A 16,449-nucleotide genomic window follows, 5' to 3' on the forward strand; every position below is an offset into this window, starting at 1 on the left:
GAAGAGGTTTGTGTGACTTTCATACTCTTATGTAGAAGTAGACATCGTCTTATATAATGAAACGGGTACTACAAACAGACCTTTAAGTCAATATTCATATCTGATAATCAGATTTCTACCAACATATACTATCAGACTAAAACGAATGACTCTTATTTCCTATTGTGACAAATCATGCAATATAGATGGTGCAATAAACAAACATTTACAAGTTGTTAGTTGCCCAACTAAATCTTATTCACTTCACAGCACATCATTAAATGCTAAGAGTGTTTAAACACTAATGGCAGATGAATGGGGTTAGGAGTCATGCTTACCTGTTTTTCGTTTGACAGTCACTTTAATTTACATATTGTATTAAATACGTTACTGCTTGAGTAAATAAAACTTGATTTTAGTATGTTTTATTATACTGTGCTAGCATGTGTTCCTCGGCAAAATTTGAAAACTCAGTCTCAGCTTGAAAGGAAACAACACAGCCACACAAAAAAATCCACTGCAATGAAGTGGAACAGTACCAGATACAAAAGTACCACGTGTTAGCTCTCATTTAATTCATCTAGGGATCTATATAGTATAGTAAAGGTAAAGGTAAAGGGACCCCTGACCATTAGGTCCAGTCGTGACCGACTCTGGGGGTTGCGGCGCTCATCTCGCTTTATTGGCCGAGGGAGCCGGTGTACAGCTTCCGGGTCATGTGGTCAGCATGACTAAGTCGCTTCTGGCAAACCAGAGTAACACCCTTTACCTTCCCACCAGAGCGGTACCTATTTATCTACTTGCACTTTGATGTGCTTTTGAACTACTAGGTTGGCAGGAGCTGGGACCGAGCAATGGGAGCTCACCCCATCGCAGGTATTCAAACCGCCGACCTTCTGATCGGCAAGTCCTAGGCTCTGTGGTTTAACCCACAGCGCCACCCGTGTCCCTATATAGTATAGTACAGTATTCCAAATTTACTTCCTTCAGATCTACAAGGCAACAGAAACAAGTCAGGCTCAAATCCCCACAGTGACTGATCTTGAGCTAACTACTTACAGGTTAACCTACTTCACAGGGTTGATAAAATATCAACCTGGGATTGCAGGGGGAAAGTCTGGATATAACTGTGAAAATTTCTTTAACATGATTAGGTCCCCAAGTCAGGGCTTCTCAAACTTCCCTCTTTAGCAGGACCCACCTAAGGGTTGAAAATTGATGAGGCCCACCACTCACAATACAACAGCAGAGCCAGCCACAAAATGATGGCAGAGTTTGGCAGAATCAGCTGGCAAGTAGGGCAATCTGACCCTTCCTTAGAAATTGCTTCTCTTGTTCAGTCCCTTTTGCCTTGTTTCTGTATTTTCTCAACTTTCCCTCACACACTGCTGACTACTCTGTTCATTTCTTCCCTTTCATCCACTCCAAATTAGCATGCTGTAGGCTCATTGTCTGACTCCTATGCCTATGTGTGCCTATGAAATGGACATCCAAAGATCCTGCTGGTCCAACCAAAAGGCTACAGCACACCTAGATGAACATAGGCTATGGCAACTGAGGCCTACAGCTTGGAGAGGAAAAAAAAGCACCCACTTTGTAAATCAGATGTAACCTATGATTAGTCAAGCAGCATGGTATTACTCTATTTTGAAATACTTTATGCCGGAAAATGTGTAGCGTTTTGTGTACCTTTGGTGTTCACTAGTTGAAACCACCGAAACATGTTTAAGCATGACAACTAATACCCAGTTTGTTTATAACGTACAAGAGTCAACAGTGGTTTGGGTGTGCTCTGAACAATCAAAATCAGTTCAAACAGATATTCCACTTCAAAAAGGATAAAATATTTAAAACATATTGTGGATGTATTTATACTACCGGCTTTTATTGTTTAATTCCTCGACTTCTATGTTTATTTTGTTAAATCCTATTATCTGTGGTTAAGTCTCACACTGTTCCTTTGACTACGGCACACAAAATACAAGGACAAACACATAGCGATGACTTGCTTGTAAGAGAAAAAGTCACTCAAGATCAGTCACCACTAAGAGGCTCATATCTAACACTACCTCAAGCAGTTTCTCAAACCTTAGGGTTTATAGCTAAACATGTGTTGTCCTTTTGTAAATGAGCCCTTTGAAAATGAAACAGTGGAGGGTGCTCACCAAAATTTAATCTATCCCACATTAGGCATTAGTTGAAATGTCATCAGTTGTTTTCTCTGATTAATTCAGAAATGGAAAAGTCACTGCTTTTTTTGAGGACACTGTCTGTTTTGATGGAAAGCAGAAAATTCAGCTGTGCCATTTTTTTTCCTTTTAAAAGTGTTTATTTGCATTCAACTCATACTCAGTAAGAATTTAGTAAGTCCCAGTCTGCCACTGAAAAGCTCAGCTGCTTTGATTTAAAACGCTGTTCTTTGTGCTCAGCTGAAGCTCTCTTTTTCTTCTTCTGTAATTCTTCGCTCTTCCCTATTAGTACAGGTAAATTTAACATTTCTGCTCTTGGCCTGTAGAATTGCAGGTTCTCAGAAGTCTCTATTTCAAGAGGTTCTTCTGTCCTGGCTCTTTTTCCATCTGCAAGACAAATTTTATGAAGTAACTTCACATAATTTTGAATATAGCTTAATTTTGCACTGTTCAGTTTGGGTCAGTTGCACTAACAGAAGAGTTAAACTAAAGAGGCAGTTTCCAAATACAATTGTACCTTGGAAGTCAAACGGAATCCGTTCTGGAAATCCGTTTGACTTCCAAAACATTCAGAAACCAAAGCACTGCTTCCAAAAATAGTTTGTAAACTGGAACAGTCACTTCTGGGTTTGCGGCTTTCAGGATCCAAAATGTTTGAGAACTAAGCTGTTCGAAAACCAAGGTATGACTGTAGTCAAAATATTTTAAGGGTTCAAAGCTTCTCAAGAATTGCTATTGTGACCTCTCCTATCATTTTAAAATAGAACATAAATGTGGTGATGGTGGAGGTTACCTGCAGCTTCTATGCAAAAGAACACATTTGCAGAAGCAATGTTACACGGGATTCTGAATGTAGCTGCATGTTACTAGCATGACAAAATCTAGGCCTTTATACTTAAATGATCGAGTATTACATGTTACAAATTGAATGATATTTTCAGCTGTCTTTTTAATTCTCTCCTAACCTATTTCTAATTAATTGCTAAGTGCTTTGCTCTGACCACAGAGAAGCAAAGCGATAATGCTACTTTCTTTGTCTGCAGCTATAAGCTCCTACGGTCAAAGACACAAGCCACTGCTCATGTTAATCCAAGTTTAGAAATTTGTATCTTCATGCAAGTTGCTTACAGAAAAGTTGAGCTGCAGTTTGAGATTTCAGGCTTTCTTGTGGTTTAATTGCTTCTTGCACTGCATGCTCCCATTGCAAGATGGTCTGAGAAAAGAATTGCAAAAAAGTTTCAGTAGGCTTATTCACTTATTCAAAGCTAATAGGTCATCACTATAACTTGACATTCAGTGTGAATATGAGTTTACAGTTTTTCAATTGTTTGTTAATGTATGGCAGTTCCCCTGTGATTCAACAGTATTCATCCCAGTGCTGAGTGATATACAGTTGACTGAGCCATATGGAGTTTGCATAACAACTCACACAGTCTTAAAAAGGAAAACTAAAGTTCTGTTAAAAAGTGTATACAAGCCTTAATCTACTAATGGAGTATTAATGAGAGGAAGGCAGATAGGGAGATAGAGAGGTAATTCTCTGGGTTCTGAGTCATTTAGAAAATCCCCCCTTTTTACCACACAGGAAAATCATATTTTACCACACAGGAAGATGCTTGCTATATGAAGTCAATAAATAGTTCAAGAAGGTACATTAAAGCATACCTGCTCTGCCCATCCCTCTGTCTTGCAGCTATTATGATCAAATTCTTTCAAGGGCACCTCTGAATGAACGAGACCTATTTGTGTCTGGATCCAACAAACAACAGCATTTGTGTCCTAGGTAAAAAGAAAAACCAAAACAAATCCCCTTAAAGAAATAATTGTCAACCAAAGTCTGACTTTATAGAAAGACAAAATTTTGACTTTTCTTTGAAACTGCGGTAAATATAACATGAGTTGCATTTCATTTCTGTGCTAAAAATGCTCCAGATATTCAGCAGAGCAGAAAAATATGTTCACCTTGAGGCAAGTTCCAGAAAGATCCAAACAATTCAGCTTTTTGAAAGGAAGCAGATACCTGAGTCCCAAACGGGTGATTCCTGGATTACCTATATAAAATCAAGAATATTGTATTAAATCTAAAATTAAGCTAAATTACAAAATAGTTTCAAGTTGCACGTAAATGATAAAGCGGATTAAGCAAAAGGACTGTTTGTAGTATAGATACAGCCCAGTAATTCAGAATAAATCTGCATATACCCATATTTTTTGTTCTATAAGACGCACCAGACCACAAGACGCACCTAGTTTTTGGAGGAGGAAAACAAGAAAAAAAATATTCTGAATCTCAGAAGCCAGAACAGCAAGCGGTATTGCTGCGCAGCGAAAGCAGCAATCCCTCTTGCTGTTCTGGCTTCTGGGATAGCTGCGCAACCTGCATTCGCTCCATAACACACACACACATTTCCCCTTACTTTTTAGGAGGGAAAAAGTGAGTCTTATAGAGCAAAAAATATGGTACTTTACATGAGTAGGGGTGGTAAAAAGTTAATTGGTTTTTTTCTGGTAAACACGGCTCTACCCTAATATCTAGATATGGTTTCTTAGTTCCCAGGGACTGGAAGAAAATAAAAAAATACATAAATGCCTACAATATAAAATAGGTACTAATGGTTAAGTCAATATGGAAAGTCAATGTTAATGATATCCAGTACCTTAGTTTGTAATACAGGCAGCAATCGTTTCACATTGGGGTTCCTTTCCAGGTCCCCATATACATCAGTGGAGTGCATATAAACTTGCCCCTTTCCACCCAGCCCCCATTCTGCCTTCTTTCAGGTCCATAAGGACTCGCACATCAGTGGTCACACGTCAAATGGATGTGCCTAAAATGGTCACCACCTGTAATAGGGTTATGCACACTTGGATGAAAACCAAGTTCTAATAGTACATAGTAATCTTGCACCCGAAACTCTCCCAAACCACAGACTCATTGTGTCTAAAGTCTAGGCAGAAAAGACGACTGTCATCTTTCTGGTGTGAAGTGAAAATGGTTTTATGCCCCCAAGCCTTTGGTGGCAATTGGTGGTGATCCTGTATGAACGTAGTGGTTATTTTGTGCTGTTTTAATTACATTTTCTTTGAATGAACACTCAATGTTTTATGCTTTGTATTGTTTTGTTGAATTTATGCATTTTGAATTCTGTTATTCTAAATTACTTTGGGCCTCCTTTTGATGTGCAAAGCAATCTATGCAAACTAACCCTTCCACAACCATATACAGCTCAGCCTTTCTAAGCTCTACATAACAGAGCCTCACATGCAATCACTACCTTTGTTTCAAATGGTTTATCAAAGAAGTAGCTCAAAGCTATATCCAGTCCAGGGCTGGGTTCTGGTAGCTGACATGGAACTATATCAGATGTTTGCTATGATGTAAATCTAGGATTACAGCCTCAGGGTCAGCCCATACAACAGCTACTAAAATGTATGGTTTCCATATTAAACTGTGCAATACAAAATTGCCTATTTCTGTTGCAGAATGCACAGCACATTTTGACCATCTCTTGTGTAAACTGGACAGCAGCTGGTTTTAATCAACAATATTGAACAGCAGCTATTCTGGTTTCTATCTCTCTCTTGTAATGGGTACTCAATAGTGATTAATTTTTATTTATTAAATTCTTCTGATATTGGCAAGGATGAATGTTGGATTACAATGCATATACCCTGTTTCCAACCTGAAGCTATACTTACAAGACAAATCCAATACTGAGAGATTTTCAAGGCCCCTTTTCATCACTCGGACAGGCGCTGTCATTTTGCGAAGACCAGCATCTGACAAGCAGTTATCTTTCAGGAGAAGCCGAGTTAAACTAAGGTAAATGTAAAAGCTACAATTATACATTTATTTATTTATTTAATAAAATTTACATATTGTTTTGGTAAGTAGATGGGAGTTTTGCAAAGCCAAAAGGAAAATTCTAAAACTAAGCCAGCTGTGAGATATACAATGAGTAAAATTTGCTGAGTTTCAGACTTTCTGCATTTAAGACTGATTTATATTGCTACAGTTCTTTGAACAACAAAGCAAATGTTCACTTCCTCTGCAGCAAACTGGTACCTAGATAGTGTCCTGTTGGTGATATGGTCTAGCAGCTCATGCTCATCTCCAAGTTTACAGAAGGACAAATCCAAGCATGTCAGATCCCGGAAAGATTTAATTTCTTCAAGTTTTTCAGAAATAACTAGGTAACTGTAAAAGAGCAAACACAACTGTAAGATTCTGCACCCTTGTCCAGTTTCTTTCATTCCCATAGATTTAGCACCACCAACCAACTCTGTCAATGGGGGAAATGCCTATGAAATTAGTTTAGTCCAGTTGAGATAGATATACATGTATTTTACAAAGCAACCAAGAATCTCCTCAATGCCCTGATCCAATATTCTGTTTCTGATTATGCTCTATTCTACAGTAAACCTGGAGTGAGGAATGTTTATCAGCACCAACAGACACAATTCCTCATGGGCAGCCTCCTAAGAATGGGTGGGCCAGAAGGAAAACTAGGCAGAGCCACCAGTATGGATTTTGCCTTTGTACCGGTAGGCTAGTTTCTACACATGCTCACACATCCCTTTCTATCCCCCATCCAAGCAAGAAAGAAACATCATCAGAATTCAGGGACACATTCCACTCAAGCAAAAAATATCTGAGGGGAGTGCAAAGCAGAACTGGTGAGGGACGTGATCTGGGGAGAGGCCAGACAGGATGAGTGCATTTGGCCCCCAAGCCTAAGGTTCCCTGCCCCTGTGCTAAATAATCAGCTATGAGAAAGCCCAATACGAGAAACAGTAACAGTCCTAGTAAACCATATATATAACAGAAAGTTGTAAAAGAGCATCTCTTCTAGGAAAAATATATTTGGTGAAGATAAGACTATGAAGAAGAAGCCAGTATTCATTCCTAGATTTGCTGTGAAGAGTACAAAGAACCACACTAATAATCTGAGCCTAAATTTAGTTGTTTGGAAGCAATGTTCAATAAAGCTTATTTTCAACAATTTGCACTTAGGAAAGATAAAAGGATTTACATTTAAAGGCCAATACCGAATCTTATTTGTAAGGTGTAAAGCAATGCTATTGCTCCATTACTCCATACAGAAAAAAGTAAAGCTGCCAAAACAATAAAAAAGATAAAATAAAGTTTTTAGTTGGATGCCTTTCCAAACCTAAGTAAAGTGGTTTATGTTCCAAATTCAAATGCTATGAAGCACTAGGAACAGCCAGAACAGGCCACACAACAGTATTCTACCTTATTCACTTTGTATCCTTTTAATTTAGCTCTAGGCAGTGTGATTTGCTACTTTATTGAGGACTCCCTTAATGGGGGTGCAGATGTGCTACTATAAACAAGTTGTGCATGCTTACCCATTTTTCAAGCATAGAGTCTGAAGCACTAAACTTCCATAAGCATCAATAAATTTTTGCAAAGCACAGAGTCCTGTTCTTGGTTCTGTAAATTTCTGTCTAGCATCTGCTGCATAGAAAAGCTTTTCTGCTATCTGTTCTGGAAAGTCAACCAGTGAATCAACATGATGAATATTGTCAGCAATGTAACTCAGAACTAGGCTGAAGAGAGATTTGGCAGAATAGCGAAGATTTCCCTTCTTTGTGTAAGTGAAGATGAAGTGATCTGTCCTTCCATTGTCATTTTCCCTATTCACACAGAGCTCAACAGAAAATCCTTTGGAAAAGAGTCTTGAAGGTCTTGGCTTTGGATCACTCTTGTTTACTCCTCCTGATGCTTGATTTGCCTTATATAGTTGTCCATTTTCCCGAATGTAGACAGATCCTCTATCTGGAAAATTTTCCGCATAGAGATAGCATGACATTCCTCTTTAAAGTTTCTGAGAGAGGAAACAAACAAGGTAAAGCATAAAACAAAGCAAAAAGGGATTTAATCTGGGAAATGTCTATGTGTGTGATTTCTACAGTGTCACAAATGTGCTAGAGTTTACACTTTTTAAAACAAAACAAACAAGCAAACAAAAAACAAGTTCTCAGTGGCTGATACAGATAGGCAAAGCGGATACAGTACTTGACACAAAATTCCCTTCCTTTGAAAAAAAATAATATACAATATACAGGAAGAGAAGAAAAGGCCTTTGTTTCAAAGTGGCCGGGCATTCTTTCCTCACTCCTTGGTTGCCCAGAATTTTGAGTTGCATTCTCCAAAATAGAGACAGGATTGTATCTATGACTGACAATCCAACAAATCTTGAGCTTGAGGGAGTCGCACCCACAATCACTAGCAGGATCTCTACTACCCACATTATGCCCTAAGAATGCCTTCCAGACATTCTGGATAATGTATTTTTATCCTACCATCCCCATCAAAGGAGCCCAAGGCCACAAACGGCAAAGTAACAAAACAGCACAAGTAAAAACAAAATCAAAACATTTAAAAACTAAGAACAACTAAAAACAAAAGCACACGCCCTACTGTGTGTGTGCAAGGGTGATGCAATATTTTTAAAGATTCTTCCAAGTTAAAAAGCTCCCTGCACTTCAGTTAACTGGGGAGAGGGCGCTAAATCTTTTCTCCCATTTCTATTAAACGCGACGAGTTTTTGTTTGTAGTGCGGGGGAGGGGGCCATTCAAATACGTGACACCGGAGACTTCCCCGCCTCGTCCTGCACGTCTGAATGCAGAATGCCCACAACTCCACTCCGCAAACTCGTGCTGCATAACGCGCAGACCGTTTCGCGACCATAGACATAATAAAGACAAACTACCGAGGTGGGAGGGGGGGAATCTGCGCCACTGGAGCCTCAGTCCTTCAGGCTAGCGGGCAATATTGCACCTTAGGAGCCTCGAGGGCTTTCGGCGACGAGGCAACACCTGCGCGGCTTCCCCTGAATGCAGGCGCAGAGCCCGAAGGAGTCTCGGAAGCAACGCGCCCGAAGACCACAAATATAGGAAGGAAGACAAGAGTCACACCCTCTCATTTGCTGCGTGATTTTGGGTCTCGTCTCCTATTATTTTGTATGGTCGGGCTGCAATCCTACCTTACCTGGCATCAAGGCCACTGAGGTCGGGGGGGGGGAGCCCTCACACCTAAGCAGACATATGCAGAGTTAGAGAGGTAAAAAGCTCGGTGCTATTGCACAAAAGCTGCACGAGGGGAGGCTTTAAGAAAGGGCTGGCGAATTTAACTTGAGCTGGTTTGGCTGCACACTCAAGTCAGTTCAGGTTTGTGACTGGGAGGTGTGTGTGTGTGATATGCCGCTGTCACAGCCCTACGTCTGCAAGTTGCAATACAGGGATAATGGTAGGATTCAGACGACACGAGTCCCTCTTAACAGCGCAATCTTATTATGCACGACGACTTAGAAGTAAAGCCTAGAAGAACTCAGCGGGACTTAACTGCAGCAATGGACGTACCCAGGATTTGCTCTCAGCAGGTAAGGGTGCCTAGGAGTGCAGCCTTCGCTGAAATCTGTGGGGCTTCAGTTAGTCGCCGCGGCTAACTTTAGACCCTGATTTCAACGCAAGGATGGGTGCAATCCTAACTTAATTGGGGAGCAAAGCCCATTGGATTCCCTAGGACTTACTGCTGCATAGGCACCATCAGGACTGCGTTGTTCGTCTGGATCCAAACCAACAACTTCGAACTGTTGCCTGCATTTGTAGCATACAATTTTCAGATGCCTCTCTGGTAGGGGTGGAGGGGGGGTCGCATTTTCCACGAGAGCTGTCCCCCGAGTCAGAGAAAACACGTGTTCCACCATTATTTGCCTATATACCTTTTGAGGGGCCGGGGTGCTCGTTGCAGCAGCAGCTGCTGCCGCCGTTTCGGCCTCCTAGGTAGGGATTTCTCCGTTATTTCCTAGGATCACCCATCCGTTTTGCCCCGGAGACGAGAGAAAACATGGCGCCAAAAGCAACCAGGAAGCAGCAGAGGTTGAAATGGGTCACGCCTCTTCCTGGGTTTTCCCTTCGAGTCGGGATGGGCTGCTAGGCAACCGGGCAACGTTTCTCCGTAGATTCAAGAGACCTTTTAGGAAGCGAATTTCCCCGAGGGTGGAGAAAACATGAAATCCACGGACTACTGCCTTAGCTCCGAAGGAACCGATGTGATTCAAGCAACATCAAGTGATGAAAAATACCCGCCAGAAAATATCACGGATGGGTAAGGTCTTTATCCTGATGAAAGTAGCAGGCTCTCGCCTTGTAGCGCCTGAATATTGCTATTATATATCATGAGCTTTCGTGGACTAAAGTTCACTTTTTGGTGTATATATATATAAAAAGGTTTGCTTCCAGGTTAATGAATGGTTTTTTACATCCTCAACTCGCATAATTATTTCCTTTGGGTTCGAAGTAAAACCCATCCATTTGGTTTCCGAAATGCTTTTAAATATGAACTTGAGCGTCATGGAAGAATATAGTATTTGTAGCCAGTGGTCCCCCCCCCTTAAAACAAATGTTTAGGGGTACTCTCATTTTCCTACTCATATTGAAATACTGCCCCTCAATGAGGCCAAACTTAGATTCACAAAATGTTTAGGGGTATTCGTACCCCTGTGTCCCCCCCCAGGAAAAAAGCACTCTTTGTAGCATTTGTGTCACACATTCAAATAACAGTATAGTTGTAATAGGTTGCCATACTGTAGAATATAGGCTGAAAGAATTAGAGTCTTATGGGTACTACCATTAGCTGGGGGTGAGAGACTAGGTCATTTGAAGGTTTGATTTTTTTGTTTAACTTATTAACGGGTAAATCTAAATTATTTTTAATTTATATTTAGCTTGTCATTATGACATATAAAACACCTCTGTCAGAGGCTCAGGAGCAGAAGAGCAGGGGAGAGAGCAAATAGAGAGCGGAGGAGAGGAATCAGAGGGGAGCGTAGGGGAATATGACAGTGACCCGAGAGATTCCATGAGCTTCTCCAGCGAATCAGAGGATTCCCAGAAGGGGGCACCTATGGTAAGGGCGAGGGGTGCCCCAGGGGGGACGCTCCATAAACAAGGGACCAGAGGGGACTCCCAAGGGAGCAACGGAGGATCAGGACCAGTTCCCCCACCAGAGCACAGTGGGGAGGAAGAGTCACATGAGTCAGGACCAGCTTCTCCTCCAGCGGGGAGAGAAGATGAGTCAGGGGTAACCACGCCCCCATCGGGGAGTGGGGAAACGGAGGGAAGGCCAGGTCCAGCTAGCCTCCCCGAAAGAGGGAGCAGTGACACAAGTGTAACGGTCAGAAGGAAAGTGGGAGGCTGCGCGCGTGCGCCAAGTTCAAATGTGGAGGAGCGCGGGGCAGCAGAAAACCCGGATTGGGAGCCAGGTCCTAAAGCCCGAAGGAGGGAGGGGGAAGAGTCAGGGGACTCAGCGTCAGAGGAGTCTAGGAGGGCTGAGACTCCGACTAGCAGGAGGGCACAGAGAAGGAAGGAACAGAGGAAGAGGTGGAGTAAGGCTAGAATCTTAAACTGGTGTCAGGGGGGAGGAGATTCAGATGGAACTTCGACGGTCTAAGGCATAGACGTAGCGTTGCGCGCTGCGCGTCTGCAAATGAAACTGAACTTCAATAAAGACTTTTTTACTTGAGGAAGAAGCAGCGTTGGTCTTGTGTGAGCTGGGACCTTGGGCAGCGCTGACAACCTCATATTAAGTTGTACCTTGTCTCAAAAAGTGTAACGTATCTATAATCCTGTTCTGGTACCATGTAAAATATAATATGATTCCCCCCCTCTATCATTTAAGGTCCTTGATATCACTGTTTAAGGACCTTCCATAGAATATCATGGAAGAATTCCAAATATATGGTGAAAACAGTAATATAGTTAATGCTATGTGTTTACTATGTTAAAATGCAACATTGGTATTGGAATGTTGGATGTCTTTATTATTGTAAATTGAATAAAATTTCTCTGTTACAGATATATCTACAATATATTTCTAACATTTTGCATTCATACAGGTTATTTTACTCTCTCTTAACAGAAAATCTGAAACCTTTTGGACAACAACTGGGATGTTTCCACAGGAATTTATTATTTGTTTTCATAAATGTGTAACCATTAGCAAACTCACAATCCAGTGTTATTGTGGTAAGTTGATGTTATACAGCTAGGTTTTTATTTCTGAATTAACACCTTTCCCTGCAAAAATATATGTTCTTTTTGCTTTAGGGCACAATCCAAGCCCTCTCTCCTGCTGGTGGGCTTTTGTGTCGCAGTGGATCTGTATTCCTGCTTCTTGTGGCCATAGCGGTTGGTGGGGAGAGGCAGATGATCAGGCCCAAATTGGACTAGATCACTGTGCCAGCTCCAGGTCCCAGTGCTGTTGCATGACATCAATGATTCTGGCTTGGGATCCATAAGATTTAGGGCTGATTTAGCTCTGCCCCAGCCCACCATTGGAAGGCCCTGTTTCAGTGCCTTCCAGTGGCTACTGCCAGAAGGCAGCTCACCACCAGTCCACCCATTTTTGGGGAGAGTGGGGAGTGGGAAATTGGTTCTGACAGCAGCCCTATCCACCTGCACATTTGGCAACTGGCAGGGGCCCGCACAACTAGGAAAGCTGAGGAATACTGATCAGTGAGGTTTTGTGTAGGGTTCTACACTTGTAGTTCTATATAGGTTAGAGCAGCTGTGTAGAAAACTGTGTGAATGTGGGTGCTAGTTTGTGTATGAAAGTACAATGGATAAAGTACAACCACTTGTGGGGTTTTTTCACATGCAGAGGGGATTCAACTGATCACAAGGTTATAGATACGTCCCAAATGCAACTCAGCCTAGATTTTCTGTGTCTTTTAACAGTTCTGTATCTGATACTATCTGTGAATTGTCATAATTGATGAAATCTTAGGCATGATTGAACATTAATATTCTAATGTAAAGGCTAAGTACAACTTTGTTGATGAATTTTGTGTGAAACTAGGCAGCCTTAACCAAGGATTTCTTTTCTTAACACTGTCCTTAGTGCAGACATTACGGATTGAAAAAAGCCTGTCTAAAGATCCAGTTGATTTTGAAGAATGCATTGAAAAAGGTAAATCTTTACTTGATGTAACAGTTCTACTTAGGAAGATGATTGCAATTTAATGTACAAATCAGTTAAGGCCGCAATCCTATACCTCTTATTAGAAGGAAGTCCTATTGAACTCATTTGGAATAAGTTTGCATATACGAAGCAGGACTAGGATCAAAACACACTTCTGTGATATCTAAGGAACCAATGGCTGGTTATCCACAACTTTCAGATGCTGACTTGTTGCTGTTGCCTGCTTATAATTTGTGTTGTGCCATTCATTGAACAATTTAGTGCATTTTATATTACCCCATCTTGGTTGGTTGCTATGATTATTCAGATATTGTATATGAAGTACTTGGAGCACTTAGCAAAAGTGATCTATAAATATCTGTTACTATTTGGAACCCAGATGGTAATTTCTTACCTTCCATGACAATATTTTTCTGGGAAGCTATTAAATGTTTCCTTTGTCTATGTCTGCAATTGGTCTAAGAGTATTTTTTAAAAATAATATAGCAGGGAAAATATAGTACATTTTGAAGGGTCTTTGATAACCTTGGGTAGATTATTATGGGAGAAGTTGCTAATTTTAAACTATTTTTAAGTGGATTACATTGTGGCCCTAATGAAGCTTGTGACATACCATCTACGGAGTGTGTTAACTTTATTGGAGTTAATTTAGATCTTTACTAGGATTATGAGTTTTTACGCTCCAGTGAATTTTCAGATCCAGAATCCAAGCATCATGTTACATATTAAGGTGCTGCTTGTTTGTTTAATGTTCAGAGCTGCAACATAAAGAAGGAGAACTTCAAACAGAAGAATTTTCGGTAAGTATATGCCATCTAGCATTAATGCAGTGTATGCAAAGAGTGCATAATGAATTTGTGGGGAAATCTTTAGTCAGCAAGGTAATGTAGACATTAGTAGGAGCTTGATAAAATCTGAAGCAATGTTTTCATGTTCCTACTATTATATATATATGCCTATGTTACATTTAACTGCTAAAACATAGAGGCCGTTGACAGTTCCATATCTGAACCAAAGTATTTTATACTTTTGAGTGATGACAGTTACCATTAGGGATTATGAACACTGACTGGTTTATGTATTTTTGCACATTTGCAGTGCAATCCTAAGCAATGATTGCTAAGAAATAAGTCCCATTAAGCTCAATGGAGCTTACACATCAGTAAATGTATTTAGGATTGCACCCCCTGTAATGTGCAGGATTGTCAATATTCATCATTTTTTACATTAACTGTATTATATGTGTATATGTGTGAAGAGTCATAATTATATCTATAGCTATATCTTAACACTAAATGTGTAGTAATTTCTCATGATACAACTTCTATCACCATAGTTTGCTAAATTCCCAAGCCTCTTAAATATTAAGCAAAAAGCAGTAATATAGAGGAACGCTGATTCAGATCAAATTTTTAAAAATCAATCTGAAATTTACTTAGTAGCCTGATCTTGACCATACCTGTCATCAGCTCACTCCTGTAACCTGAGTGTAATTTGGGGAGTTTTATACTACGTCTTTAGTATAGCAAGATTTAGATTCGGATTCTTTCTAGCATACAATGGTTTATTTTTCAATTAACTAAGTATTCCCATGCTGAGTATCAAACAACTACAGAATACATTTCATCTAAAACTAAGTGATTTCAAGTCATATTGATTTCAGTTTTTGTACATTAAAAAAGCTCTTAAATCTCTCACATTGAAATTATTGCCATTGAAAAATGCTTCACTTGCACTGAATTGTGCCCATAGCTCTATAACTATTGATGTTGTTATTATTATTATTTCTTTTTGGCAGTTTCCTGAGATCCAAGCGACATACTTGCGATTCATTATTTTGTCTGGCTTTGATGCTTTTGTGTCAGTTCATAGGGTGATAGCAGAAGGAATAACACAAGATAGTGAAAACCAAACTTAATGTGCCGCAATCACAACTGTATAAATATTGTACTGATATTTGTATTATAGATTATGTAATCCAAGCATTAAAGTATGTTTTCTAAGCTATGTCTTTTGTATATCTTTGTCACAGACTTTTTTGTTGTTGGTAAATTCTGTTAAACTATGTAGTAAATATGATACCTCTATTCCAGTAGAACTCATCACTTCCTTAATCTAAGTTTATAAATGGAGAGCTCCTATTCAATCATGTCCTGACCCCATTTGAGAGACATTCCTGACAACCTCCATTAATCTGAGACTATTTGAAATATTCCCCGCATTTTGGCCACTTCAGTGCTGGAGTGTTAGCCACTGTTATGCATCAAGAGGTCCTCTGACACAAAGAAATTTTACAGTACTGTCAGAGCATTCAAAGTGGAGTGAACCACTTGTGAAAAAATGTTTACCTATCTGTTTCAGAAGTATCCCTGACAGTTTTGATATCCCCTTTTATGAGTATGTGAAGTTCAAGCTTCTTGACAGAAAGATCAAATCAACATCTGAGCACACCCTGACCAGTGCACTTACATCCATTGGATCCCAGTCAAGGTTCGATTTTGCTCAGGATAGCAACCCAGGGGGACAGGGAGTAAATTATAAACACCCAAGAAAAATCACAAACTGCTGAATGTAACTGAAACTAATTACTTGGTTTATTGATATATAAACAATAGTAGAGATGAAAAATTGGAGATGATGTGAAATAGAATTATAAATGATACAGAATGCATACAGAAAATAGAATATATAGTAATGAATACAAAATACGATTAAATATTTAGCCATTGGATATGATTTGCATATTGATTAACAAATGGCATGCACTGACAAAGCAATCGATCCAAGTGAATAGCGCAACAGCTATCTCGCTCCAATCGATCTGTTGTAAATAATTCTACGTTCCTAGCATATTAGAGCAATGAAATTCATAGTTCCCAAACATACAGCAATAGACCAGATCCTGTGGACCAGATTGTGAAGCAAGGTGGAAAGCAGCAGGAAAGGATAAAACCATAAACCGTGCAACCCTCCCCTCCCCAAATAAAAGATGTAGAAGAACTGAGCATGCCTTTTATATCAATCAGCAAAGGGACTATGGGGCTGGATCTTTCCATTAATTTTTTTCTTTCAGTTTTACTGTTTGTATGGACATACTCCCATAAACATGGGATATGTATTACCATAATCCATATGGGAGAAGGAAGAAGGATGAACAAACGGGACCCTGTTGTACAAGTGGTTCTTCATGAAGGGACCTTTGACACACTACCAGCATCAGTTTGCCAAAACATGTTAGGCTCTCACTTTGTTTAGGTGATGTGGTTGCTTTT

The 16,449-nt window shown here is 40.1% G+C and overlaps 2 protein-coding genes across 5 annotated transcripts; one reads left to right on the forward strand and one right to left on the reverse strand.

Annotated features, from left to right (window-relative positions):
- Positions 1 to 1,843: 1,843 nt before the first annotated feature.
- LRRC42 (leucine rich repeat containing 42) lies at positions 1,844 to 10,047 on the reverse strand. Of its 4 annotated transcripts, none has more exons than XM_053392379.1 (8): positions 9,918 to 10,042; positions 7,539 to 8,017; positions 6,235 to 6,366; positions 5,868 to 5,986; positions 4,131 to 4,219; positions 3,834 to 3,947; positions 3,297 to 3,381; positions 1,844 to 2,555 (listed from the first exon to the last, which is right to left on the reverse strand). In XM_053392379.1, exons 2-8 carry the CDS (start codon positions 8,000 to 8,002, stop codon positions 2,329 to 2,331), a joined length of 1,230 nt encoding a protein of 409 aa, XP_053248354.1. In that variant the 5' UTR covers positions 8,003 to 8,017; positions 9,918 to 10,042; the 3' UTR covers positions 1,844 to 2,328. The 4 variants fall into 4 exon arrangements, with proteins under 4 accessions (XP_053248354.1, XP_053248356.1, XP_053248355.1 ...); XM_053392381.1 differs by lacking the exon at positions 9,918 to 10,042 and adding an exon at positions 9,726 to 9,810; XM_053392380.1 differs by lacking the exon at positions 9,918 to 10,042 and adding an exon at positions 8,975 to 9,083.
- A 153-nt stretch (positions 10,048 to 10,200) lies between these two features.
- On the forward strand, positions 10,201 to 15,180 carry IFT25 (intraflagellar transport 25). Its single transcript, XM_053392383.1, has 5 exons — positions 10,201 to 10,303; positions 12,116 to 12,222; positions 13,097 to 13,165; positions 13,934 to 13,977; positions 14,976 to 15,180. Exons 1-5 carry the CDS (start codon positions 10,206 to 10,208, stop codon positions 15,093 to 15,095), a joined length of 438 nt encoding a protein of 145 aa, XP_053248358.1. The 5' UTR covers positions 10,201 to 10,205; the 3' UTR covers positions 15,096 to 15,180.
- Positions 15,181 to 16,449: the final 1,269 nt, after the last annotated feature.

This window comes from Podarcis raffonei, chromosome 6 (assembly GCF_027172205.1).
Source record: "Podarcis raffonei isolate rPodRaf1 chromosome 6, rPodRaf1.pri, whole genome shotgun sequence".
Taxonomy (NCBI): domain Eukaryota; kingdom Metazoa; phylum Chordata; class Lepidosauria; order Squamata; family Lacertidae; genus Podarcis; species Podarcis raffonei.

Excerpts from the sequence above, each read along its gene's own strand:
- LRRC42 (XM_053392379.1), bottom strand. The coding sequence starts at position 8,002 with ATGTCATGCTATCTCTATGCGGAAAATTTTCCAGATAGAGGATCTGTC. Across the intron at positions 6,367-7,538 it reads ACTCTATGCTTGAAAAATGG|TTACCTAGTTATTTCTGAAA; the intron begins GTAAGCATGCAC and ends GCTCTTTTACAG. Across the intron at positions 3,948-4,130 it reads TTTCTGGAACTTGCCTCAAG|GACACAAATGCTGTTGTTTG; the intron begins GTGAACATATTT and ends CTTTTTACCTAG.
- IFT25 (XM_053392383.1), top strand. The coding sequence starts at position 10,206 with ATGAAATCCACGGACTACTGCCTTAGCTCCGAAGGAACCGATGTGATT. Across the intron at positions 12,223-13,096 it reads CACAATCCAGTGTTATTGTG|TGCAGACATTACGGATTGAA; the intron begins GTAAGTTGATGT and ends CACTGTCCTTAG. Across the intron at positions 13,166-13,933 it reads TGAAGAATGCATTGAAAAAG|AGCTGCAACATAAAGAAGGA; the intron begins GTAAATCTTTAC and ends TTTAATGTTCAG.